The sequence below is a fragment of the Oncorhynchus nerka genome, linkage group LG18 (genome assembly GCF_034236695.1).
Source record: "Oncorhynchus nerka isolate Pitt River linkage group LG18, Oner_Uvic_2.0, whole genome shotgun sequence".
Taxonomy (NCBI): domain Eukaryota; kingdom Metazoa; phylum Chordata; class Actinopteri; order Salmoniformes; family Salmonidae; genus Oncorhynchus; species Oncorhynchus nerka.
Window position 1 is genome coordinate 51,123,641 of NC_088413.1, and position 27,914 is coordinate 51,151,554.

The 27,914-nt window shown below is 42.0% G+C and overlaps 2 protein-coding genes and 1 long non-coding RNA gene across 5 annotated transcripts in view; 2 read left to right on the forward strand and 1 right to left on the reverse strand.

Annotated features, from left to right (window-relative positions):
- LOC115146051 (ral GTPase-activating protein subunit alpha-1-like) overlaps positions 1-6,911 on the reverse strand; it is a 76,773-nt gene extending 69,862 nt beyond the window's left edge. The window contains 1 exon segment of the mRNA XM_065004163.1: positions 6,544-6,911. Coding sequence (XP_064860235.1) covers positions 6,544-6,649 — 106 coding nt within the window. The 5' untranslated portion in view covers positions 6,650-6,911.
- LOC135561564 (uncharacterized) lies at positions 555-1,499 on the forward strand. The gene is made up of 2 exons (XR_010459561.1): positions 555-909; positions 1,090-1,499. It is a non-coding gene; the product is annotated as an uncharacterized LOC135561564 (long non-coding RNA).
- Positions 6,912-11,066: 4,155 nt separating the features above from the next.
- Positions 11,067-27,914, forward strand: part of LOC115146053 (tetratricopeptide repeat protein 7B) — a 64,092-nt gene continuing 47,244 nt past the window's right edge. For 2 of the 3 annotated variants that reach the window (XM_029687825.2, XM_029687826.2), the window contains exons 1-5: positions 11,067-11,241; positions 15,377-15,531; positions 16,457-16,625; positions 24,897-25,030; positions 27,436-27,557. In XM_029687825.2, coding sequence (XP_029543685.1) covers positions 11,121-11,241; positions 15,377-15,531; positions 16,457-16,625; positions 24,897-25,030; positions 27,436-27,557 — 701 coding nt within the window. In that variant the 5' untranslated portion in view covers positions 11,067-11,120. The remainder of the gene's footprint in view (positions 11,242-15,376; positions 15,532-16,456; positions 16,626-24,896; positions 25,031-27,435; positions 27,558-27,914) is intronic. The other variant, XM_029687827.2, reaches the window with a different exon arrangement.

The following is a 27,914-nucleotide window of genomic DNA, read 5'->3' on the forward strand; positions in this document are numbered from 1 at the left end:
CGTGCATAAACTTCATCAGAGCAAAGGGACTTAAACACAGGCAGTTCCAAGAATTCCTGTCTGAACTGGAGTCTACGCACGGAGATGTGCTGTACTACACAGAGGTCCGATGGCTGAGCCGGGGCAGAGTTTTGAGGCGTTTTTACGAGCTGCTACCCAAAATTAACGCATTTCTTCATTTAAAAGACAAAACGGTCCCAGAGCTGATCGACCCAGAATGGAAATGGCACCTCGCATTTTTAACAGACGTGACAGAAATACTTAACAGCCTTAACTTGCAGCTACAAGGCGAGGGGAAACTCATTTGCGACATGTATTCACACATAAAAGCATTTGAGGTGAAATTAGCGCTGCTTTTGGAACAAGTGAAAAGCGCAACTCGTGCATCTTCCTGCTACCCAAAACCTGTCGACAGAGAACCCAGCGGTCCTGTTCCCAGCTGAAAAGTGCGTGGAAGCACTGGAAATGCTGAAGGCGGAGTTCGGTGTGCGATTCAGTGAACTACATGTTCATGCAAAAGAAATCCGTCTTTTTCAGAACCCTTTGTTGCCGACATTGATGAAGCCCAGCCTTCATATCAGTTTGAGTTGGCTGAGTTACAGAACTGTGATGTTCTGAAAGACGCATTCAAGCCCAACAGTCTCATTGACTTCTATGCCGCCCTCCCAAACGACACATATCCAAACATCAAAAAACACGCAATGAAAATGTCCACAGTTTTTGGCAGCACGTATATCTGCGAGAAAACCTTTTCTCGCATGAAACTGCTGAAAACCCCGATGAGATCAAGATTGACAGATGAACATTTGCATCAGTGCTTGAGACTGGCTGTAACTAGAATGGAACCTGATATTCAACTTCTCACCAGCCAGATGCAGGCCCACAGTTCACACTGATGAACATACATAGGTAAGCTCACTTTTCTGACTTGAATGAGTCATTCTGAGCATAAACAAATATAATCATAATAAAATCTACTGGGATAAAATCCATCTTTACAACCATACTGGTAGTGAAATGTATTGTGCTGTGTAGGTGCTGTATCACTTAGTTCAGTTTCTCAACCTGCTTCTTTTGTGGTTTTCACAGGGAAGTTGATGAGAGAGAGCTGCAAACAGCGGTGTCTACAAGCCTACTGGAACCTACAAAAGGATTATAAGGAAGGAACACAAGAACTTTAAGAGACTGCTCATATGTGTCAGAGAGATTCTGCTCTGACAACTGAGCTGAACTTTTATCTGTTAAGATTGTGCATGGCACGACAGAAAGTTAATGTTCCATGGCTTTTTTTTCTATGAAGAACCCAGAGAGAGTTATTTAGTTATTATTTATTTCCTGTTTTTTCTGTGAAGAACTCAGAGAGGGTTATTTAGTTATTATTTATTTCATTAATAGTGTTATTATTTGTTTCCTGACTTTTTTTTCTGTAAAGAACCTGGAAAGGGTTATTTGGTTATGTGTGGCTTTCTGGAAAACAATAAATTTTTTAAGCTCCCCTACGATCGTCACACTTTTTCTGTTACAAACTGACACCGGCCCCCCATCAGAGAAGGGAAAAGTTATGTGGCCCTCACAGGAAAAAGTTTGGGGACCCCTGACTTAAAGAAATGAATTTGTGACAAATGTTAAGAAAATATTGAGTAATGTAATGACGTTATGTTGGCTTACAATTTGTTTGCTACGTCGTCTTTATGAACCACATAACATATCATTACAGCAGTATGTACCTTTTGCTAGCTAGCTACCTAGTTGGCTACTTATACATCAAACTTGCCAGTATATTAACTATAGGCTAACTAACTACTTAACGTTTATTGACTTGATTATTCCTATCATTCTTAGCTTAGCTAAATGGTATATAGTTTTTGTGCGTTCTCAATGGACATTCGGGTGCTTTCGTAAATTCATTCTGGCTATCTACTCCGATTTCAGAGCACACGTCTGAGTACAAGAGCGCAGAATGATTCATTTACAAGCGCTCAACACCCGTTGAATATGGCTGGGGTCAGTAAACTTTGCCAAAAAGAATAATGAAATGGTTGCAAGCAGCACAGTTACAGTCATCAACGCTCTGGCTAACATGAAAACTGCTTAACTAGCTCTGCTAGGGCGAGTAACATGATCCGAGTGTTCCCATTGTGTTCTCATTGTGTCCCTCCTGATTCCTGCTTACAAGCAAAAATTAAAGCAGGAAGCACCAGTGACTCAGTCTATAAAAAAAGTGGTCAGATGAAACAGATGCTAAACCACAGGACTGTTTTGCTAGCACAGGCTGGAATATGTTCCGGGATTCTTCCGATGTCATTGAGGAGTACACCACATCAGTCATTGGCTTAATCAATAAGTGCATCATTGACGTCGTCCCCACAGTGACTGTACGTACATACCCAAACCAGAAGCCATGGATTACAGGCAACATTCACACTGAACTAAAGGGCAGAGCTGCCGACGAACCATCAACCAGGCAAAGTGTCAATACAGGAATAAGATCGAATCGTACTACACTGGCTCCGACGCTTGTCGGATGTGGCAGGGCTTGCAAACTATTACAGACTACAAGGGGAAGCACAGCCGAGAGCTGCCCAGTGACACAAGCCTACCAGACAAGCTAAATAACTTATATGCTCGCTTTGAGGCAAGTAACACTGAAACCTACATGAGAGCATCAGCTGTTCTGGACAACCGTGTGATCACGTTCTCTGCAGTTGATGTGAGTAAGACCTTTAAACAGGTCAACATTCACAAGGCCGCAGGGCGACGGATTACCAGGACATGTACTCCGAGCATGCGCTGACCAACTAGCAAGTGTCTTCACTGACATTTTCAACCTCTCCCTGTCTGAGTCCGTAATACCAACATGTTTTAAGCAGACCACCATAGTGCCTGTGCCCAAGAACACTAAAGGTAACCTGCCTAAATGACTACCGACCCATAGCACTCACATCTGTAACCATGAAGTGCTTTGAAAGGCTGGTCATGGCTCACAACACCATTATCCCAGAAACCCTAGACCCACTCCAATTTGCATACCTCCCAAACAGATGATGCAATCTCTATTGCACTCCACACTGCCCTTTCCCACCTGGACAAAAGGAACACCTATGTGAGAATGCTGTTAATAACTGACTACAGCTCAACACCATAGTGCCCTCAAAGCTCATCACTGAGCTAAAGGCCATGGGACTAAACACCTCCCTCTGCAACTGGATCCTGGACTTCCTGACGGGCCGCCCCCAGGTGGTAAGGGTAGGTAACAACTAGGTTGACCGATTAATCGGAATGGCTGATTAATTAGAGCCGATTTCAAGTTCATATAACAATCGGAAATTGGTATTTTTGGGCACCGATTTATTTATTTTGATCTTATACCTTTATTTAACTAGGCAAGTCAGTTAAGAACACATTCTTATTTTCAATGATGGCCTAGGAACGGTGGGTTAACTGCCTTGTTCAGGGACAGAATGACAGATTTTCACCTTGTCAGCTCAATCGTTGGACGACTGTACCTAACCATAAACACCAATGTCTTTCATAAAATGAATACACAGAAGTATATATTTTTAAACCTGCATATTTAGCTAAAAGAAATCCAGGTTAGCAGGCAATATTAACTAGGTGAAATTGTGTCACTTCTCTTGCGTTCATTGCACGCAGAGTCAGGGTATATGCAACAGTTTGGGCAGCCTGGCTCATTGCGAACTAATTTGCCAGAATTTAATGTAATTATGACATAACATTGAAGGTTGTGCAATGTAACAAGAACATTTAGACCGATAAAATACCGAACGGTTCCGTATTTCAATGAAATAATAAATGTTTTGTTTTTGAAATGATAGTTTCCGGATTCGACTATATTAATGACCAAAGGCTCGTATTTCTGTGTGTTATTATGTTATAATTAAACCTATGATTTGATAGAGCAGTCTGACTGAACGATGGTAGGCAGCAGCAGGCTCGTAAGCATTCATTCAAACAGCAATTTTGTGCGTTTTGCCAGCAGCTCTTCGCAAGCACAGTGCTGTTTATGACTTCAAGCCTATCAGCCTAATGGCTGGTGTAACCGATGTGAAATGGCTAGCTAGTTAGGGGGGTGCGTGCTAATAGCGGTTCAAACGTCACTCGCTCTGAGACTTGGAGTAGTTATTCCTCTTGCTCTGCAAGGGCCACGGCTTTTGTGGAGCGATGGGTAAACGATGCTTCGAGTGTGGCTGTTGTCGATGTGTTCCTGGTTTGAGCCCAGGTAGGGGCGAGGAGAGGGACGGAAGCTATACTGTTACACTGGCAATACTATAGTGCCTATAAGAACATCCACTAGTCAAAGGTATATGAATTACAAATGGTAGAGAGAGAAATAGTCCTATAAATTCTATATTAACTACAACCTAAAACCTCTTACCTTGGAATATTGAAGTTTCACATTAAAAGGAATCACCAACTTTCAGATGTTCTCATGTTCTGAGCAAAGAACTTAAACGTTAGCTTTTTTTACATGGCACATATTGCACTTTTACTTCTCCAACACTTAGTTTTTGCATTATTTAAACCAAATTGAACATGTTTCATTATTTATGAGGGTAAATAGATTTTTATTGATGTATTATATTAAGTTAAAATAAGTGTTCATTCAGCATTGTTGTAATTGTCATTATTTCAAATAAATAAAAATAAAAATTGGCCGATTAATCAGTATCAGCTTTTTTTTGGTCCCCCAATAATCGGTATCGGTGTTGAAAAATCATAAATCGGTCGACCGCTAGTATATACTCATTAAGTATGTAGTACACAGTATGTTAGCATGGGTATACGAACACAGCTTCAGACTTTTCACCTTAAAATGCATACCAAACAAAAACCTGATTGTGCTGTTGGTGCCATCATATGCTAAACCAAACTTTTGATCTGCACTGTTCAAGTAAATGCGTTTTAGTAAAATTGTGTGGAAATTGTTGAAACTATTCCTTGTGCATAGAATTGTATGGTTTGTTTAACTTTGTAATCATTGGTTTTTGTTTGACAGCATCACTGTTACCGTGGAATTGCCCAGTTGGATTCTGCACTCTCGAGCTGTGTTCGAATACTCATACTAACAGCACTATGTAGTATGAGTATGCAGTATGATTACAGGTCATGGATATACAGGTATGGATATATGCAAAAAGTTCCCAGATTTCACACTATATTTGCCAAAATACGAAGTATACAAGCAGTGGAAACTATTTCCTTGCAGCAGTCACCAACGCTCTAGATAACACGAAAACAGCCTAACCAGCTCTGCTTGGCCAAGTAAAATGGTCAGAGAGAAGTGTTCTCTCATTTGTGTCTGGAAGTAGCTGGCAAGCTAGCCAACTTTAGCAAGTTAGCTTGGATATTTGACTGCCGTTGTGGGGTCAGGATGCTCAGCTCAACCCTACTCCTTGTCCAGAACGGGCAGTGCTCGCTCTGAACGGTCTGAACTTATGAACGGACAACCTGACAACTCTCTGAATTTACAAACACACAAAGTCGTAAGATGTATAGCAAGTCATTTATTATGCTAACCATCTAGCAAGAGGTTGCATAACAACAGCATCAACTTCTGGTCGACAGGTGAAGTGCTAGAATGCTCAACTGAAAGAATACCGTTAGTTTAGCATGTGCTTCATCTGACCACTTTTTTACAGACATTGTCGCTTCCTATGGGGATGCTTTTCCCACAGCAGGGACAGAGACTGGTAAGGATAAAGGGAACAAAATGAATGGAACCAAATGCAGGCAAATCCTCGATGAGAACCTGCTTCAGAATGCAAACCACCTTAGACTGGGGCAAAGATTGAAGTTCCAACAGGACAATGACCCCAAGCTTACAGCCAACGCAACGCTGGAATGGCTTCAGAACTAGAATTTATAAGTCCTTGAGTGGCCGAGCCAAAACCCAGACTTGAATCCCATTGAAAGTTCGAAAATTTCTAAAAACATGCTTTCACTTATCCATTATGGGGTAGTGTGTAGATGGTTAAGAAACAAAAATGTAATACATTTTGAATTCAGGCTGTAACAACAAAATGTGGAATAAGTCAAGGGGTATTAATCATTTCTGAAGGCACTGTATGGCCCATCTTTAGTCCACAAATAGAGAATAAGACAAGTGGCAAAACAGAAATCAAGGACTCCTGACAAATGTGATTAACGTATATCAAAACATGGATGACGTCTCGATTTCTTTGTAGAATAGAATAGATATGGACCATCCTAAACCACTGATTACAATCGGTATGCAACCATATTGTTTTGACATAACTTGTACTGTTTGCCACACATTTCAGCACAGCAAATTCATTTCAAGCGTTGCAATGCAATAAAATATGATATTATATAATGGCTAGCTACAACTGTACGCTTCCAATCTGTCCAATGATGGGAGTAGAAACAAGCCAATGCATGTTAGCTACTCTGCATCAACAGAAAAAGTCGCGAGCTCGCTTCGGTAGCTTTGATTTAGCTGTAGCATCAAGCTACTGTATAGCCTAGTTAGCTAGCCGACCAAAATGTCTCATTTCGACTTACCACTAACAATCCGCAAGTGTTTCAGACGTGTCAGGACATCTTTTTTTGGATCCAACACTTTCTGTGTAGATTTTTTGACGTCCCCATGAGGCTTTTTGGAAAACATTCCGAAAGCAGGAGACGAAAGAATTTGTAGGGAGCAAGCCCCTTCTAATCTTCTTCAAACGATAGCTAACCACAAGTGAGCTGTGGGACCGTTGTCATTTGATGTAACGTTACTGCGACCTAACAGTCTTATGGACGATAAAATGTATATAAATAGATAAAATTAGTTGAGAGGTGTGCATTTTCCAGAAGAAAAGCGTATGTAAAATGTTGCTACCCTCTCCGTAACCCAACCAACACACCTCTCCGCAAAATCTCAAAACATGGCGGAGTTTGAGATATGAAAAACAAGGTAATGGAAATCAGAGCAATTCAACTACGTTATAATTATAGGCTAGTGAAATAATGTAGTGGCTGGTTTGATTCATTAAAACATTGTACATGACATTCAGAACCTAATAAATGGCATAATGTTGCCCAAGCAAGAAAGCAATCTGTAATTGTAATTTCAAAGACCACTCAATGAAAACGCTAAAGTTTCACATTATATGGAAAAGTGAATCGATGGCTTTTTCTTCAAGTGTTTATCATGTTGATCTGTCAGACTTCTGTCTGTGTTCTGTCTAACAAGAGGCAGAGAGAGATCTATGTCTCAGAGAGAGATATATTATATATTTCACTTGCTTTGGCAATGTTAACATATGTTTCCCATGCCAATAAAGCCCTTGAATTAATTGAAGTCAGAGAGAGAGTTGTTGCTTTCATATTTTTATGTATATCATTCCGCTTTGACAACATTGACCGTCATTCGTGCCATTTAAAGCATATTGAATTTGATAGAGAAAGAGTGACCAAAGTGGTGCCAAAAGCTTGACAGTGGAGGCAACAGTAATTAGGAGGTGAGGGAGTGGATGGAAGAGGGTCCCTGACTCCCTTTCTCCAAATGCACTGATTTGATTGGAACTGGACAGGTAACAGCACATTACTGAAGCCATGCAAACACATTGCTTTCCCTGTTCTGTGATTTCCGTGGTGATCTGAAAGCTAATTTAGCAAAGTGAAAGTAGTGTAACTAGATATTTACTTATATCAGGTTTCGCGTAGGCTTGAATTATCAGCATATTAATAGAAAATTCGAGACAATTTTCTCATCTAAACTTTTCTTGATTTGATTTGTATGGTCTAACGAGGTGCGCTGCTTTGTCAAACCCTGCGGAGTGTAGTTTGATTCCTCCCTTTTTGTTCGATTACTTAATGGTGAAGTCGTTGTAAAAAAACTACAATTCCCTAGCATCGCAGTATACGTCGATTCCTTTAGGGAGAAATCATTTTAAAGAAACTACAATTCCCTAGCATCGAAATCTCCGTCAACCACAGCGACTGTAAAAAGAATATGATCATGTCATATTCTTTGTTGTTTAATTAGTTAAAACCTGCATTTCCCCATAGCAGGGATTTTATTTGCATGTTTTAGTGCAACAACAAAAAAGTGTCACCTTTTTGGGCCCTCACCAGTTTGCATCAATTTGATGAGATGGGTTCGGGTCCTCTTAACTGTATCATGTCACGTGTGTGTCTGTAGGTGTAAATATAACTAGAGTGAGCTCCAAAAGTATTGGGAAGGTGATACATTTTTTGTTGTTTTGACTCTGTACTCCATCACTTTGGATTCAAATCAAATCAAATGTATTTATATAGCCCTTTTACATCAGCTGATATATCAAAGTGCTGTATAGAAACCCAGCCTAGAACCCCAAACAGCAAGTAATGCAGGTGTAGAAGCACAGTGGCTAGGAAAAACTCCCTAGAAAGGCCAAAACCTAGGAAGAAACCTAGAGAGGAACCAGGCTATGAGGGGTGGCCAGTCCTCTTCTGGCTGTGCCAGGTGGAGATTATAACAGAACATGTCCAAGATGTTCAAATGTTCATAAATGTTCATAAATAATAATCACAGTAGTTGTCGAGGGTGCAACAAGTCAGCACCTCAGGAGTAAATGTCAGTTGGCTTTTCATAGCCGATCATTGAGAGTATCTCTACCGCTCCTGCTGTTTCTAGAGAGTTGAAAACAGCAGGTCTGGGACAGGTAGCACGTCCGGTGAACAGGTCAGGGTTCCATAGCCGCAGGCAGAACAGTTGAAACTGGAGCAGCAGCACGGCCAGGTGGACTGGGGACAACAAGGAGTCATCAAGCCAGGTGGTCCTGAGGCATGGTCCTAGGGCTCAGGTCCTCCGAGAGAGAGAAAGAAAGAGAGAATTAGAGAGAGCATACTTAAATTCACACAGGACACCGGATAAGACAGGAGAAATACTCCAGATATAACAGACTGACCCTATCCCCCCGACACACAAACTACTGCAGCATAAATACTGGAGGCTGAGACAGGAGGGGTTACAATTTAACATTATACAATGAGGTGCTGACTGTCGGATTTAATTTGATGGTATATTCATCCATATCGGGTGAACAGTCTAGAAATTACAGCACTTTTTGTACATCGTCCCCCCATTTTAAGGGACCAAAGGTATTGGGACAAATTAACTTGTGTATTAAAGTAATCAAAATGTTTGTATTTGATCCCATATTCCTAGCATGCAATGATTACATCAAGCTTGGGAATTTACGAACTTGTTGGATGCATTTGCTGTTTGTTTTGGCTATGTTTCAGATAATTTTGTGCCCAACAGAAATCAATGGGGTGGCAGCGTAGCCTAGTGGTTAGAGCATTGGACTAGTAACCGGAAGGTTGCAAGTTCAAACCCCCGAGCTGACAAGGTACAAATCTGTCGTTCTGCCCCTGAACAGACAGTTAACCCACTGTTCCTAGGCTGTCATTGAAAATAAGAATTTGTTCTTAACTGACTTGCCTAGTTAAATAAGGGTAAAAAGGTAAATCATGTATTGTGTCATTTTGGAGTCACTTTTATTGTAAATAAGAATTGAATGTTTATAAACACTTCTACATTAATGTTGACTCTACCATGATTACGGATAGCCGTGAATGATGAGAATATTAGATGAACAAACATACATGCTAATTTCTCCTCATCATTATTCACTATTCATTCAGGACTATCCGTAACTAAATTAAAGCTGAAAGTCTGCACTTTAACCTCATAGTCATTGTAGAATTTAAAATCCAAAGTGCTGGAGTACAGAGCTAAAACAACAACAAAAATGGTCACTGTTCCAATACTTTTGGAGCTCACTGTATGTTCCAATACCATTTTTAGTGGGCAAGATAAAAACAGATATGGAGAAAATGAATTTCCAGACTCTGATTTTCTACAGGTTTGCCTTAATAGTAGCTCAAAGCCATAGGATAAATGTACAATATAAATGGACCAACACTGTTAGATCTATAGAAAGTTACAGTATATCAGCCTCCAATGTACTGTAACCTTGCCAAATATCCATTATTCTCTCTTGCCATACCTGTCTCTGCCAGTTCTACTTCTTGAATTTTTTAATCACCTATTATATTACTGGTAGGGTACCTGAAATGACTGTCTATATCTTTAAGTTGGCTAAATGTCTTACACCTTCCAATGTAGTATTCATTTGTTTCTTGCTGTCTGTCTTAATGACACTCATACTGCACTTCCAGATGCTGTGTGTGGCCTAGAGCAGAACCAACATGTGTCTTAAAGATGTAGTCCGGGATCTTAAGTGGATGGCGTAACATACAATTGTGCACAATTTTCAGGGACCTTTTGGGTTCATGAGAACTACTTTTAAAACTACTGGCTCAAATTATACAAAAGCTCTGGAGCATCATTTTAATGTACAAAATAAAGTGGGCCTGCATGTTTTAACCTTTAAATTGAGCAGGTTTTACTAAAGATATGCTCCTAAACCATAGAGAGCTGGAGTAGTAGCTGGAGTAGTTTGGAGATTCAAATAGATAAAGGTTCTAGCAATACCATCACAATCTACCACAGCCAGTTTCTTCTACCTAAGTTTCTTCTACCTTCTTCTACATAAACAGCCTAAAGTGTTATTATTCATATGACTTGGGTTAGAAAGCTTTTTTACTTGCCCAAACTCTACTGCCAAGAATAAGCTCAATATTTTAAATGTGAATTGTAGGGCACCAATGTGAATGTTGGTGTGAAAAGAATGAACTGTTTTGTTCTTGAAACTGACTTGGAAGGGATATGTTTGGGAGCAAGATTTCAGCATGTAGTCAGTAGTCTGTTCTTGCCCTAAAGCCTTTTGGGATAAAGTATCAATATGAATGTGTGGTATTAAAGTATTTCTATTCCATCATGACTGCCTGGTTGCACATTGTAAACATTAGAACAGTTGGCTAAACAAAACAAACATGGTGATATAATACATAGCTATGAATATGACCTTACATGCGTTTTTGAAAATGGCAATAAAACCTGAATAAAAACATTGACAGTTCAACATCTGACAGATGTGAGAGTGACAGCTACCGGGGGTGTCGCTGTTTCCATTCCAACCCGCACCGCAGCTGATGATTCGTGGCTGTCGTGTTTTGGTCTCTGCTAACGCCGGAGTCTGAAGATGACAGCGAGAAAGTCTGGGTCACGACTCGAGACCGAGATAGAACGGTGCCGTTCGGAAGGGCAATGGGACAAGATACCAGAGCTTGTACGGCAGCTGTCTGCTAAACTAATATCAAACGGTAAGAAATATGTCTGCGATTCGTGATTTACTTTTGCTCTGCGGTTCATTCAGCGTTTTGGGGCCTGGACAGGGAGCAGAATCCAAGGGCTTTCTTAACCACGTCAACGTGAATGCAATTTCCATTGCGAGTCGGTTCCAGCTAGCCAGCCATTTCTAGGTCATCTGTAAAAACGAAATAATTATCTTTAAACACCGTAATGGTTTATAACTATTTAGCGAAAACACCAAAGCTCATTTGAGTGTGCATACGCGCTCACTTCCTATTTCTTGTTTTGACAGTTTTATGTAATTTAAGCCAGGGCTAGCCAGCCTAGCTACCACCGTGTGCCTAGCTAAACTTGTCTTGGGCAGAGTATTCCCGGCGCTATGCATACTGGTTGAACGTTTTCACCCAGGAAAATGTTCTAAAATATTTTACTGAGCTAGCTTAACGTTAGCTGTCTTAACAGTTGCATAAGGTAGGCTCCATAAACATAGTTTAAGAATCTAACGTTACTTGTACTCCTGGCTGCATATCAATAACATCGGGCGACTAACTACTTAATGAAATGAACAAAAACTCAATTGAAATCTTTGAGCAGTGAGTATCCCTCAAGGAGGTGAGAAATATTTGCGGTCTTTGCAGATTTGGGTTCCGTTGGTGTTTGTTTGTCGTCACTAGTTACCACAGCCACAAAGTCATGAACCTGCCTATTCCTAAAATGTATCATCTTAAAATCTCATTTGAAACCTTAACCGCACTGCTAACCTTGTGCATAACCCTAACCCAAAACGAAGACTAAAAAGCACGTTTCTGCTTTCATAGATTTTATGAAATAGACCATTTCTACTTTGTGGCTGTGGTAACTAGTGGAAAACCTGTAAGCAGGAAGTCACTGAGATGGTATGATGATGTCATATTGCTGACTTCACCTTGAAATATCTTATTTTGGAATTAATGTATGTTTGTTGATGTAAACTGACAGGCATACATACCTATGTCAGTCAGACCAGAGGGTCACACTCTCCTGTCATGCATAATGGGCCAGTTAAACTCGTAACAAACTGGATTAGCCAACAAGTCCCCTTAAAAGTGTGGCATTGAGGGGTTGAATAACACTCATACTACTAATCTTGTACAAACCTAGGCCTATAATCTTCTTCTAGTCTTACAAACATTGCACCACACCAGGCTTCTCAATGTGTAGTGAGTTGTATTTTTGCATCAAGGAGAATGAGAGAGTTAGCCTGCCCAGTTCCAACCAGCAGTTGTGGTCCTCCCTATTTAGAGCTTGCCAACTTGTAGTCCTAATAACCGGAAATGAGTTACTTCGGGTTCGTTCAGCCATTCCTATGGGAAAATAACAGGGTTTTAGGATCAACGGCGAAAATAAGGTCTGAGGTTAACACAGGCTTAAGAGATCTTATACGTTTTGTTCTTTGCTATAGTATCAGTCAGTTAACATGATATTCATGAATAATGAAGCCTTTATGTGCTTTATTTTTTAAATTTGATTACATACAATAAATGCTTCATAATTCACAAAAAGTGAGGTTTGCTGATGAAAGTGATCTCGTAGAACAAAACGTGTAAGATCTCCTAAACCTGGGTTCAACACAGACCTTATTTTCGGCATTTATCCCAAAACCGTACAAAAACTGCATTAATTTCCCGTTTGGCTTTGTCCAACGAACCATGGCGAAGTTAGTGCCTACAAAAAGACGCCATTACTATTGCTCTCTCTTTGCTCTTATCCCTGAGTCATTCCACCTCAAAAATGACAAGCGAGAGGATTTCGACACCCACCATCTCAAGTCGTTTCTGTAGTTAGAAACGGATAAGATTAGCGTTCCTGAAACACATTATTTTGTTGAAATATAATTTGATCTCTAAGAAATGAAACTAATTGATTGCCCCTAAATTGGCCATTTTAATATATAGGATTCATATAATCTTCAATAAGTATAGTACCTAACATCCAATTTGGACCATAATTCCTCCTAATAATGAAGTAGCCTAGTGGTTAGAGCGTTGAGCCCGTAACCGAAAGGTTGCTGGATTGAATCCCCAAGCTGACAAGGTACAAATCTGGCATTCTGCCCTTGAGCAATGAGGTTAACCCACTGTTCCCCTGGCACTGAAGACATGGATGTCAATTTAAGGCAGCCCCTCGTACCTCTCTGATTGAGAGGGGTTGGGTTAAATGCGGAAGACCCATATCAATTGAAGGCATTCAGTTGTACAACTGACTAGGTACCCCCCTTTCCCCGTAAGACATGAGGAATTCAATAAAATTATCCAAACCCACTGACCCCCACGACAATCCTACACCAATAACCTATATACAGTTTCAGTTTTCTATGTCTGACAAGTAGTATGGAGATGCTGCTTGTAGTATTGCTTCTTCATTTTTTTGTAATTTATTCCCTGTGAATCGAGTGATGGGTTTTTCCCCTGTTCAGAGAAATTAACCATTGAAGTCGCTTGCACTATTTACCATAGTGTGAAAGTACTGCGTTATGCCCACTAGATGCCACTGTTCATGCTACTGCCACCACATCCATTTTACTGGTCTCTTGTGTTTATTAAATGGATCACAACATTTTCTTTGCAACTTTGGGTAGAAAACCAATAGCTTTTGCTGACGATGAAAATAAATTGTATGGTCATCCTCACAATTCAAGCCAGTCCGCCCTGAAAGCAATTCAGTTTGTCCTTCTCTTAGGCTTAATTTATGTCCAGGAAACGACCCCTCTGTGTGTGGTATATTCCGTTAAAAACAATTGGTCTGGATAAGTTAGACCATTCCTTGCATACAAGCAAACCATTAGGCTATAGCAGTTCTAATGGTAGCAATGTTATGGTCTTCAAATAGTGAAAGTCCCAAACACACACTGTATAGCAGGGATCATCAACTAGATTCAGCCGCTGGACAATTATATATATTTTTTGAGCAGATGGTTAGGGAGCCAGAACATAATTACAAAAAATGTGTAGACTCGGACTGCAAATTGAACGCAAGAAGACCAAACAGAATATTTGACTAAAACGTAATCATTTCAAACCTTGCTTACATTTGTATACAGTCACATATATCTGTGTATTATGTGTGGCAATGCTTTGGAACAGAGGTCCTAAATTAAAACCACTTGGAGCTGATTTTTCTGGTGTTTTTACAACAAAACAATTGAAATAATGGTTTTGGTCTGGGTTTAATGGTAAATGTCACTAATCACACTACAAATATAGCTGTTTTCTTATTGAGAATCATGTTACTGCCATGCAATGGTTTTTAATTGTATTATTTTATTAGGGTGGTCACAACATTTTAGTCACTATCCCTTAGGTGGCTTTTGACCATTTTACTCAATGATAAGAATACGTTTGGTCCAAATTGGATGTTGGGTACTGTATTTGTTGAATATTGTGTGAAGCTATCAATTAAAAGGGACCGTTTGGTTGCAATCAATTAGCTTGATTTTTCAGAGATCAAATTAGATATCAGAACAATCTGAGATGGTGGGTGTCATGGCTTGCTGAAATTATGACCCCCCCCTCCCGTCAACTTTTCTGAATACTGATGCTATAGTATTGTACAGATTGTTCTGAGATTCTGCGTATTAGTCAGGGTTGACTGATCTGTCTTTACTGTGATATATTATTGGAACATGATGTGTGTTGTCATTCCACCTATGAATCTGGTAGTTAGCCTAGTTGGTAAGAAATCAGTGGCTTGTTCTAGGTCATATTCATTAGTGAACATCATAGAAAAACATAGCAAACGTTTTGCGCTGGAAAACAAAAACACGTTTGTTATTGGACAAGGTCAGGTAGTCCTTCCCGGTTTCAATCCATTTCCATTTCCTTAATTTACCTAATTTGCACTCACTGTATATAGACTTTTTGTTTTCTTTTGTTCTACTGTATTATTGACTGTATGTTTTGTTTGTTCCATGTGTAACTCTGTGTTGTTGTATGCGTCGAATTGCTACGCTTTATCTTGGCCGGGTCGCAGTTGCAAATGAGAACTTGTTCTCAACTAACCTACCTGGTTAAATAAAGGTGAAATAAAATAAAACATTTGGTGCCTTTTGAATACAAGACCCTGTTGAACTGGGAGGGTAGTCTAAGGGTAGACTAAACTGTGTTTCAGATGACCTGGGGGAGCTGCTGCTGGGGGAGGCCAAGCTCCAGCAGTACATCAAGGAGAACCCCATCAAGCAGGGGGCCAGCCCCAGGGGCCCAAGACCCAGGCTAGTGGAGGTCCACAAACACCTGACTGCTGCCCTGGACCGAGGGAACCTCAAGGTAGTTGATGTAACACAGTAGACTTCACCTATGACCATTATATTAGTATACATCATCTGTCTACTTTTCAGTCTAGTTCAGTCTTGTAATAGTGTTATAATAGTGTAGTGCAGTCTTTAATGCTGAGCGATTAGTGATTTTTGAGGTCTGTTTCGGTTCGATTATTAAAAAGTAATCACGGTTTTCCATTTTGGTTTCGATTATTTGGATTGAATGCTTTAACATAGAATAAAACAATTATTAAAAGTCCTGTGATGGTAGTGACTGCCCATTACTGCTTATCATTTATTAACCATCATTTATTCGCATAACTTGAATAAGATATTTTATTTGATGACTTTCTTATTTCATTCCAAGTCATTGTCTAATTTCTATAGAGTTCCTGCCTATGCTGCCTGACAAAATCAATCAAAATCAAGTAAATAAGGCATACATTTATGACTGATGAATACCAACTATCAATCACTCAGATCATGTATTTTACCTCGCGAAGCAACAGCTGCTCTATATCCACGATTGCGCATTCTTCTCTCCGTCTCCGCCCCACACCAACCGTAGCAGGCGTAAAACAAACAGATCAGACAAGGAGATGCATAATGGATTGTCATTGTAGTTAATTACCAGGTTTTATGCACTAAATTTCCTATAATATTGGCCTGTTGGAAACTACAACTCCCTACTACATCTCACAGTTCAAGCTGGATCTGATTTATCTCTTGAGAAACTGTGCAATATGCGCGTTGAGCTCACTGCCTTTCCAAACTGAGAGAATCCCCTTTGAATTATAGAACCTCATAACGCTGCATCACTCCCTCGTGCAGCTTCTATGCCCTCTTTTTCTCTGAAGCGTGTACATTTAGCTACACGTCTTTGTGTGCAGGAGAAAACAACACTATCTGTCTCTTCTCTTTCCTTTCGTGCCCAGCCGGACTACATGCAAGAGGCCAGCATGTTAATGGCCAAGCTGTCCTACGTGGAGGGAGACTACAGTGAAGCCATCAACCAGTATGGCAAAGTGACCCTGGACGAGCTGGCGCTGGTGGGAGCCCCTGTCTACCGTCTCTCCATGATCGCCGAGGCATACGCTACCAAAGGTAAGAGCCTTGGGTACCAATTGTAGTATGCCTTCACATTACACCAGTCCGGGTTTTTCCAGGCTAAAAAAGAGGCATAAGGTGGAGGGCGTGATAAAACCTCTGGGTGGCCCGCCACAAAATACCCTGTGCGTAAAGAACCCTGCAAGTATTTCCCAAATCAAAATCTAGACACACATTTTTGTTTCAAGGGGACAGAAGTATGGTTTGGGAAGCTGCATAACCAGTGTTACCCGTTAATACATGGTGTAGCCAGCCAAATAAAAAAACGAGCCAGCCAGGAAGTTCCGGGCTGGGGGGGGTCCGTTTTTGTTGCAGAATGTGCTCTATTTTGATGGCCTCTGGTACATTCTAATGCCTTGATTCCATCCGAAATACACAGGTGACTTACTGAATACTTTAACGACTTTACAGATTGGTAAAATTAGTTGTGGTATTGAGTAGAAAGGCTTTACAATAACAATTACTGAAAATGTATGAATTCAGTGTGTTAGTTGTTTTGGATATCGTTTAGACCTATATGATCAGGACTATTTTTTTTTTTTTTAAGTAAAATAACCTTTTTTTTAACATTCAATCGGTCTTCTCTTGAGATTAAAGTCTTTTTTACAGCGTTACTACAAGATATAAATTGCCACTGATGTTTGTTCTTCAAATTATGTATTTTATTGTCTCTGCTGCTGTGGACACAGGAAAACCAATGTAATGTGGTTAAACTATCCCTTAGAATTTGGCCTGTCAATCAATCACTGTGGGATTTTGGCAGAAGGAAGGCTGTAGATTAGTAATCTATTTATAAATATTAGTGTAATCTTACAAGTTAATTTATTGTGGCAAAGACGTAAGTAAACATGGATTCCCTGTTGAGAAATAATATAGAATTGCAGTAAATTAGTTACCCCTGACAGATTGTGCAACCCCAAGTCTAGTTAAATAAAGGTTTAAAAAATATATACGTCAGGTACCCAAGAATAAACATACAGGTATGATTTGAAGAATGAAGCAGGTGTTAAACATGGGCTTTGCTACTCAGAAAGCAGCAGTTGACTACTCCATTGTCAACACTTTAATCAAATCAGAAGCCTATATCAACATCTATAATACCATATAAGTTTCATGCCATTAGCTTTTATAACCTTCAATCTGTTTTCTTGTATCATATTTTGGACCAGAATGAGGCTCTCTCTCCACTACCTATTGTTCCTGCAGTGAGGATTCAACCTCTTCATCAAATATTTTCATTATTTATCGGCAGATGGTGACCAAAAAGCAGTAATAGCCTACCAGTATTCAAATTAGTGTGCCAAATGAATGGCTCTCTCACCGATGCAATTTGGTTCCATTCACCCAAAAAGAGCTGTTCAAAAAGAGCCGAACAACCGATGCAATTTGGTTCCATTCACCCAAAAAGAGATGTTCAAAAAGAGCCGAACAACCCGTCACTCGTCTACACTGACGAGTCACTTTAGAGGACACTGGCAAGTCTCGACATGGTCTTTGAATCCTAGGAAAATCCAAACAACATCTTTTAGTTTACTTGTCCCGACACGATACAATAGACATATAACTACGTTGTATGATTTATGAAGAGCAAAGGGATATAGGAGATGCACTTTATTCAGTTCGTTCGTCACCTCTTAGAAACTAGTCAACACAAGCAACAGTAAATAGCCTATGTACCCCGAATCCGTGGTTGTCTGTAGGCCTTTGAAACACGCAAAAGAAAATAAATGAATGTGCCACAAAACAATAATGAAGTGGATTTCCACTCATTGCTAGTTGCTTGTAAATTCACTCACCAGGAGTCAATGAAGCAACATGCGCTCCTTCTGTGAAAATAAAATTGACTGTAGCCAACCACAGTGCACAAAAATAACACCGGTATTGAGAGGCAGGACCAACAACAGACTGACAAACCAGCAGTGTTTCTCTCTCATCGCTTGCTTTGTGACTGACAGGCGCCTGTCCTATCAATATACTGTAAAGAAGATGTGTATTGTTCATTCTAGTGGGAGAAGGCTATACAGACTTTTCTGACTAGCAAATGTAAACTTTTTTTTAAAATGAAAAGTGGAAGAAGGAGCCGGCTGACAATTAGTCTATCAGCTGTTTAGCCGACCTCCAGCGCTTATGGAAAACACTGCATAACCCGAGTTTCTATTCAACCGCCAAGCCTCAGCTCGATCTCAACTCTGCTTCAGTGCTTTACTCTACTTTACACATTCCATTCCAGTCATTTTGGTGACCAGCTTGATAGGAAGTGTCATCTGTCAATTCCCAAGGACGTTGAGCCTAATCTGAAACCAAACCTGAGGCTGAGGACAGGAACAAGTACAAGACGACCTCCGCGGAGTCATCAAATGAGTAAAAGGACAATCCAGGAATAAGGTAGAATCCTATTACACAGGCTTCCGACCCCCGCAGCATGTGGCAGAGCTACAGTCCGTTACAGATTACAGAAGAAGACCCAGCTGTGATCTGCCCAACGATGCTTCTCTCCAAGACAAACTCAATGCATTTTGTTTTGCACGCTTCGACAATAGCAACATCGTGTCGGGTGTGAGGGCCGCCACCGACCCCTTAGGATTGGGTAATCTTGCGCTCCGAGGCTGACGTGAGTAAGGTCTTTAATCAGGTTAACATCTACAAGGCTGCGGGGCCCGGCGGTGTTCCAGGTAGCGTTCTCAGAGCATGTGAGAACAGCTGGCAGGCATATTCACTATAATTTTCAACCTCTCCTTGTCCCAGGCTGTAACCCCCACATGTTTTAAAATGACCACCATCATTCCTGTTCCCAAGTACTCTAAGGCTTCATGCCACAATGACTACTGCCTTGTAGCACTCACATTTGTGATCATGAAGTGCTTTGAGAGGCTGGTTATGCCACACCTCCAACTCCATCATCCCAGACCCACTCCAATTTGCATACCGCCTCAACAGATCCATAGATGACTAAATCTCAATTGCACTCCACACTGCCCTCACCCAACTTAGATAAGAGGAATTCCTATGAACAGCATTTTCACATTGACTACAGCTTAGCGTTCAACACCATTGTCCCCTCCAAGCCCGTCACCAAGCTTAGGGTCCTGTACTCCCTGTTCACCCGCGACTGCGTAACCACGCACAACTTTAACACACGTCATCCAGTTTGCTGATGACACGTCGGTGGTAGGCCTGATCCCTGGCGATGAGACGGCCTACAGGGAGGAGGTCAATGACCTGGCAGTGTGGTGCCGGAACAACAACCTCTCCCTCAACGTCAGTGAGACCAAGGAGCTTCTTGTTCCTCGTTGTCCAAATCACAAAGGACTTCAAATGGTACACACGCACACAGTTGTGAAGAAGTCGCGACAGCTCCTCTTCTCTCTCAGGAGGTTGAGAAGGTTTGGCATGGGCTCTCAAACTCTCAAAAAGTTCTACAGCTGTACCATTGAGAGCATCTTGACTGGCTGCATCACTGCTTGGTATGGTAATGGTACCGCCCTCGATCGCATGGTGCTACAGAGGGTGATGCGGACAACCCAGTACATCACAGGGGCCGAGCTCCCTGCCATTCAGGACCTCTATATCAGGCGTGTGAAAGGAAGGGCAGGGAAATCGTTAAAGACTCCAGCTGCCCAAGCCATAAACTGTTCTCTCTGCTTCCAGTGCATCAAGTCTGACATCAACAGGATCCTGAACAGCTTATATCCCCAAGCCATAAGACTGCTAAATAGCTAACAAAATGGCTACAAGGACTCTAAGAGTTGACCCTTGTATTTAATTTGATTTTTTTCCCACTTTCTCTATGCACACTCACATGGCCCAACACACTCGTGCGCGCTGTCACTTCAACACACACACAAAAACACTCACTCCATAATTTGCTTACACACACATAAAATGCACATACATTTATACTGACTCTACACACACGCACACCCACTCACATACAATCACTATATATGATGCTGCTACTCTACATATTGTACACTACATGACCAAAAGTATGTGGACACCTGCTCGTTGAACATCTCATTCCAAAATCATGGGTATTAATATGGAGTTGGTCACCCCTTTCCTGCTATAACAGCAACCATTCTTCTGGGAAGGCTTTCCACTAGATGTTGGAACATTGCTGCGGGGATGCTTCCTTTCAGTCATGAGCATTAGTGAGGTCGGGCACTGATGTTGGGCAACTAGGCCTGGCTCGAGGTCGGTGTTCCAATTTATCCCAAAGGTGTTCGATGGGATTGAAGTCAGGGCTCTGTGCAAGCCAGTCAACTTCTTCCACACCGATCTCGACAAACCATTTCTGTATGGACCTCGCTTTGTGCACTGGGGCATTGTCATGCTGAAACAGAAAAGGGCTTTCCCCAAACTGTTGCCGTATAGTTGGAAGCACAGAATCGTCTAGAATGTCATTGTATGCTGTAGTGTTAAAATGTCCCTTCACTGGAACTAAGTGGGCTAGCCCGAACCATGAAAAACAACCCCAGACCATTATTCCTCCTCAACCTAACTTTACAGTTGGCACAATGCATTGGGGCAGATAGCGTTCTCCTGGCATCCGCCAAACCCAGATTCGTCAGACTGCCAGATGGTGAAGTGTGATTCATCACTCCAGAGAACGCTTTTCCACTGCTCCAGAGTCCAATGCGGCGAGCTTTACACCACTCCAGCCGATGCTTGGCGTTGTGCATGGTGATCTTAGGTTTGTGTGTGGCTGCGAGGCCAAGGAAACTCATTTCATGAAGCTCCTGACGAACAGTTATTGTGCTGACGTTGTTTCCAGAGGCAGTTTGGAACTCGGTAGTGAGTGTTGCAACAGAAGACAGACGCTTTTTATGCGCTTCTGTGAGCTTGTGTGGGCTACTACTTCGCTGCTGAGCCGTTATTGCTCCTAGACGTTTTCACTTCATAATAAAAGCACTTATAGTTGACCAGGGCAGCTCTAGCAGGGCAGACATTTGACGAAGGGAATCCTTGTTGGAATCCTATCACGGTGCCACGTTGAAAGTCACTGAGCACTTCAGTAAGGCCATTCTACTGCCAATGTTTGTCTATGGAGATTGCATGGCTGTATGCTCGATTTTATACACTTGTCAGCAACGGGTGTGGCTGAAATAGACGAATCCACTAATTGAAGCGGTGTGCACACACTTTTGAATATATAGTTTATTTCCTGATACCTAGTCACCTTACCCCTTTACATATTTACCTCTATCACTCCAGTATGCCTGCACATTGTAAATATGGTACATACAAACAGTCAGTTCCAAAAGTATTGGGACAGTGACATATTTTTTGTTTTCTGGCTTTGTACTACAATAACAGGGTAGGTAGGTTAGCATTTTATATCATACCCCCAATACATGCTAACCTCTCGCCATTACAATAACAGGGGAGGTTAGCGTTTTATATCATACCCTCAAGACATGCTAACCTCTCACCATTACAATAACAGGGGAGGTTAGCATTTTGGGGTGGTATGATATCTGTAACTTTCTCACTCCTCATTATTCACGATTTGTTCAGGATGATCTGTAACAATGCCAGCGTCCACATTAATGTAGAAGTGTTTAGAAACATTATATTCTTATTCATAATAAAAGTGACTCCATAATGACAATACATTATTTACCATTCATTTTTATTGGGCACAAAATAGTCTGAAACGCAACCAAAACAAACAGCAAATGTGTAGAGTCACAAGTCATTGCATGTGATGAATATGGGACCAAACACTTAATTTTTTAAAACACCTATTAGTGAACACATTTGTAGTACCACGTCGTTATTGATTACTGCATTGTTAGGTTTGGAGCTGTCGAGAAAGGCATTTCACTGTACTTGTGCCTGTGACATTAAAACGTTCAACGTAATATGTGGTGCTGAATCCCTCTTCATCTCCTGTCATTGAGAAAGTGCTGAGGCTGGGGTGACTGTATTAGCTAACTCTGCTGGTCTGGCCAGTCCGAGTCAGGACTTCGTGCCTGCCCTGCCGTGGCACCCTACCCCGTTTTTAAAGCTTGACATAAGTCATCTAGTCATGCTTTGGAACAACATTGTTACTCGTGTGTATTTGAAAATGTACATGACATGGAGGGAAAATGTGTTGTCTCTGAACTGAGGAAACTGACAGCAGGACCAGTCCTCGCAGCTTGACCTCGTATCCCCTGCAATGTGTTGTTTGGCCATGTGGTGGCGGTAGAGGTTCACTGTTGTGGCGAGAGGAGTCCTCCGCTCTCATGCAAACACACACACCATACATACCGCACACTCTCGCTCTCTCAATTTCTAATGCAGAGCACAGTGAATGTGTCAGCCAGGACTGCAGAGCTTTGATCAGAGTTCTGACAGACCAGCAGCAGTTGGCTGTGAGCTGAGAGAAGAAGCACTGCCGTAGTGTGGAGCCTCAGCCTGTCCACCGCAATACAGCAACCTAGTGTGCACACACACATACACCTGTCCCCCTCTATACATACACCAACATACCCTAGGGTTAACACAGACCACCCAACGATGCAAGCCAAGCAGTCGCCCATACACCACATCATCGGAGTTCATTAGTCAGTTGTGTTACTTTGTCTGGACCAGCCATTTTGTTTGTCCGATGGGGGTTAATGGGAAGACTTTAGTGCTGTAAAATTTTTATGAGCGTCCTAATCGAGAGGGGAGGAGGGGCTCAGGCCGGGCCTGTTTAGAGTAACACAGGAGCCCATTAGGCTGTTAAAGTGCCACAGTGGAATGAATAAGTTATGTGTGGCACGGCAGCAGAGCGAGCAGAGCCCCACAACGACAAGAGGATCCACAGTCTTTAACCCACCCACCCGCACCACCACAAGGGTATATCTTTATAAGGCAAAGACAGGCCTGGCTGCTGACACCCTCTGCTGCTGTCTTTCTGTCTGTCTCTCCCTCTCAATCGCGCTCTCTCTCTCCCTTGCCAGAGTGGGTGATCGAGCATTTTCATCTTTCCATCTCTCTGTCTCTGCCGGCTCTCCTGTTTTATCTACGTATACCTCTCTCTCCATCTCCCTCTCTGCCTCCATTTATCGCTCTCTCAACACACAGCCGTATTCATGTTCCAGTCATGTCCTATAATGAGAAGACGTCTGCACCTCTATGGTACTGGAGGTTTCAGGGTGTGTAAAGCAATCATGGGGAGTTGATGGATGAACCGTTTGGCTTGTATTGTTTGGACCCTGTTTAGTGAATGGCTCTATTTGAGCGCCACACAGTTGCCGTAGTCTTGTGTAATTCCAGAGACGAGAGCTATTTATAATTAATTCGTTATTAAGGCTATCATCTATTATTAATGTTTGTTTTAAAAGGGGGCTTCGGAAACTGCAGCTTGGATTTCATAACAATGAGGTGTGTGTAGCCACAATGGAAGTGTTGCTTTCCTCCATATTATCTCATTACATACAGAATGGTCTGGTGATTGACAGAGACACGGCCCAATCTACCCAGAGGTCAGACAGGGATACTCTTCCCGTACCAAAGAGTATCTTTTTAGGGCCCCAATTGATTTATTTTCCTTACCACATGAGTATACAAATAAAACTCTGCCTATAGCGAGGGGCCCAGGCTACAACAAAGCCCCAGTTTTTTTGTTTCCTTGCCGGTTACAAAATCAGGGAAACCACATGAGAGAAAATAGTGAGAGCCTTAATTTGTGAAACCAAGACAAGCAGCAGCCAGAAGTGGAAGATGATTGTTGTCCCAATGTCCTCTAGAAGAAAGGAAGGGGACTGCTATAAAATAAATCTGTCTCAGGTATCTCCTTCAGTCCTTGGCTGATGTGAGGTGTCCTTTACTCAGAACCCATACACTGGCTCCTGGAAGCCCCAGCCAGCCCCAGGGCCAGACAGAGCAGGACAGTGAGACACTTCCATTGCTCCTAGAGGTCCCAGACCGAGCAGAGCAACGAGACACTTCCATTGCCACCTAACCCTGAGTTTCTGGTTGCTCCTCCAGACGTCTGTCAGGCTAGTGCGTTGTCCTCTGAGCGTGTGATAAAACATTCAGGGGCTCTCTGCTGGCTGTCTGGGAGCCTTGATCACCTACTGATTCATATTGCAGCAGGGGCCCAGACCAGGTGTGTCACTTTTTCCGTGGCTGAGGACGGGCTTGAAGTAGCCAGAGAGGAGAGATGAGTGTACACTACGCACGCACACAAGTGCACACACACTAAAGCTTCAGCATGAACTTTAACCCTTGGTAGGCTGCATTGTGGCCACAATGTGTGTACAGTATACAGCATAATGAACTTCCTCTCTCTAGGTCTGTGTCTAGAGAAAGTCCCGGCTGCGTCTCCGTCCCTGTCCAATCGTAACGTGGACAAAGACCAAGAAGTGATTACCTGCTATGAGAAGTCTGGAGACATCGCCCTGCTCTACCTACAGGAAGTAGAGAAGGTAACCTAGCAACCGGCTGACATTGGCTTTACTTCTGGATGTGTTGACAGGAGGGAGAAGCTGGAGATGCTCTAATCATTTTGACCAAACCAAATTTTTAGGGGATCTAGGCTAATACTAACAAAATAACCAACCCTCTTTTAAAATTAGTTAAGTTGCAATACAAAATACCAAGACCAGCCACCAGCAACTTAATTAGTGGGGCGGCAGGTAGCTTAATGGTTAGAGCGTTAGACTAGTAACTGGAAGGTTGCAAGATCAAATCCCCGAGCTGACAAGGTGAAAATCTGTCATTCTTCCCCTGAACAAGGCAGTTAACCCACTGTTCCTAGGCCTTCATTGTAAATAAGAATTTATTCTTAACTGACTTGTCTAGTTAAATAAAGGTCAAATAAAAAATGAATGTTCTCGAATAGTTTCTGTTTGACCTTTTTAATGAATAGCTATCCATTCTTGGTGTCCTCAATAAGCTGATTTGGACATGGCTGTAATTAATTAATTAATTGATTGGATTTATATTGGGCTTTTTCAGTCCTCAAAGCGGCAACCATTTTGTGCCAGAACACTCATCACACATCCACTAATGTTTGGGAGTTGGATCTGCCTGTGTACTATTGCAGTAGGCCTATACTCCATCTGTAGTGCTGGTGTCTGTAGTATTAGTACCGTAGTGGTGGAAGGGGACCAGGGCCATCAGGCAGGCAGGTCCTGGAGCTGTTCCAGTCTCCAGCAGCATCGACAGACTGCCCCCATGGTTTGATGATCTTGTTTTCTGACCTTGGCTGCTGTTTTAATCAGCAACTTTTTTCTCCGCTCTGATTTGTTCTGCCAACACCCAGTTGTTTTCTTTCTGGGTGCTGTTTTTTATATATATATTTATTTTTTAAATTTAGGGGGTGGCTTTAATATTAATATTAGCTTTAATATTACAGATTTGTGCTTCCATCAATGTAATTGTCTGCATCATTTCCAGTCCCCTGTATATGGGAAATGAAGCAGACAATGCTCTGTTTCTTCTTCTCTGTCTCTCTTTCTCGCTCTTGCTCCCCCCCAATATCCAATATTCTGGCTTGTCACAGATAAAATAGTTTGTCACATTTTGCGGAGTCATCACTTGCCATTGACTACAATGCATTATGAAAATGTGTCTAAAGCTTGGTGAAAACGCTCCAAAACAATCCCAAACAAACTCATATTACATCAGAATCTCATTCTGAATGATGTCTCTGCACTCAATTTTAGAAATGTTTTTCCACTGTGCCATAAATCCATGTATGAATGATGCTGTTTACAAAAACAAGATGCAAATATGGATTTATGGGACAGCGGAATTTCTTTCTAAACATTGAGTGCCAAGACATTCAGAATGGGATTCTTAATGGCAAGTGATGACTCAACAAAATGTGACAACTGTTTCTTCTCTAACAAAATATTTAAAAAACATGATGGCCTGTGTCCTTAGTTGACTCATTTGGCCCATTTTGGGCTCATGGTGTCATTTTAGTGACCAAGCCTCTGGATAGAGCTGTGTTGTTGCTCCAAAATGTCATGAAACTGTATCGGCTATTTGAATTCAATATTGAAACTCTAATCTAGTGGCATCGATTCACTCCCCCAAATAGACCCTCTGCCTCCCTGTAACTGAACCAGCAGCTGATTCCATACAGCATGCAGAGAGACACTGGTACAACACCCAGGAGATGAATAGGGCAACAGGCCCTAGATAAACACCTGGCTGTAGTGCTATCTATCACTCCTCCTCATCTCCACAGAACCAGGCTAGTGCCGCTTTGTTCTGCTCTGTTCTGTTCTACTCTGTTCTTTTGGCTTACATAAGGCCAGGCTGCTCTAAGCGCTCTGCCTCTGTCTGTCCTGTCCTGTCTGTCCTGTCTGTCTCTGTGTGTCTCTCTTTCTCTCTGTGTCTGTCTCTCTTTCTCTCTGTGTGTCTCTCACTCTCTCAAGGTACTGTGAGGACACTAGCTACCTGCTGCTGGATGAAATGATTTCATCTGTTTGACAGACAGGGATGAGAGAAGAGTTGGAACACAATGAGGCCCGTCTGGTTGGACTGATGGAGAGAAAATAGGGAGAGGACAGGGATAGGAGGGGGAGGAGAGGGATGGTGAGAAGAGAGGAGCAGCCAAGGTTCTTCAATCTGCCCACTCTCCTCTCTTCTTCTCTCTTTCCTTCTAGTCCTATTATTACCTCCATGTTGTGTTTTCTTATCTCTCTGATTGGAGCGTTGCAGGCTGATTTTATGTATTGTGTGATAATCTATTGTTGATGCCCAGTGTGAACACTAGGCTGACTTTGTTCTCTGAGTCTTCAAGCGTTCACAGCAGACTGTTCCTAGACCAGTGTGTTGCCTGTGCTGTGTGTTCTCAGGTCTGTTTTGTGTGTTTCAGGCCCTCAGTGCGGGGATGCAGAACCGCAGTCCAAAGCCAGGCCCAGTGGCACAGGAACAGGAGCTGGGATACTTCCTGGAGACTGGACTTCAGAGGGCACATGTCATCCACTTTAAAAATGGGTAGGAGAGAGCGCGTGTTGTGTCTGAGAGAGACAGTGGGTGTGTTTGTGGGCGTGTTTGTGGGCATGTGTGTGGAATACACCTACACTGACATCTAGGCTGGTAATAATAATCATCACTAACCCACTGTGTGTGTTGCTGCTCCACTGTCACTCTTCCCTCTCTGCTCCACACTCTTTCATCCAATCCAAGGGTCCATTTGTCTCAGGACAGATGGTAGGTATTCCTCCACTCCTCTCTGCCCCTCAGCCCCCATAGAGATGAATGCCCTTGTAGTACCATAGAGACTCAGGTTGACTTGCAGCTCAAAGCCAAAATGCTAAGCCTCAAGCCTGCCTGAAGAAGAGTGATTGGACT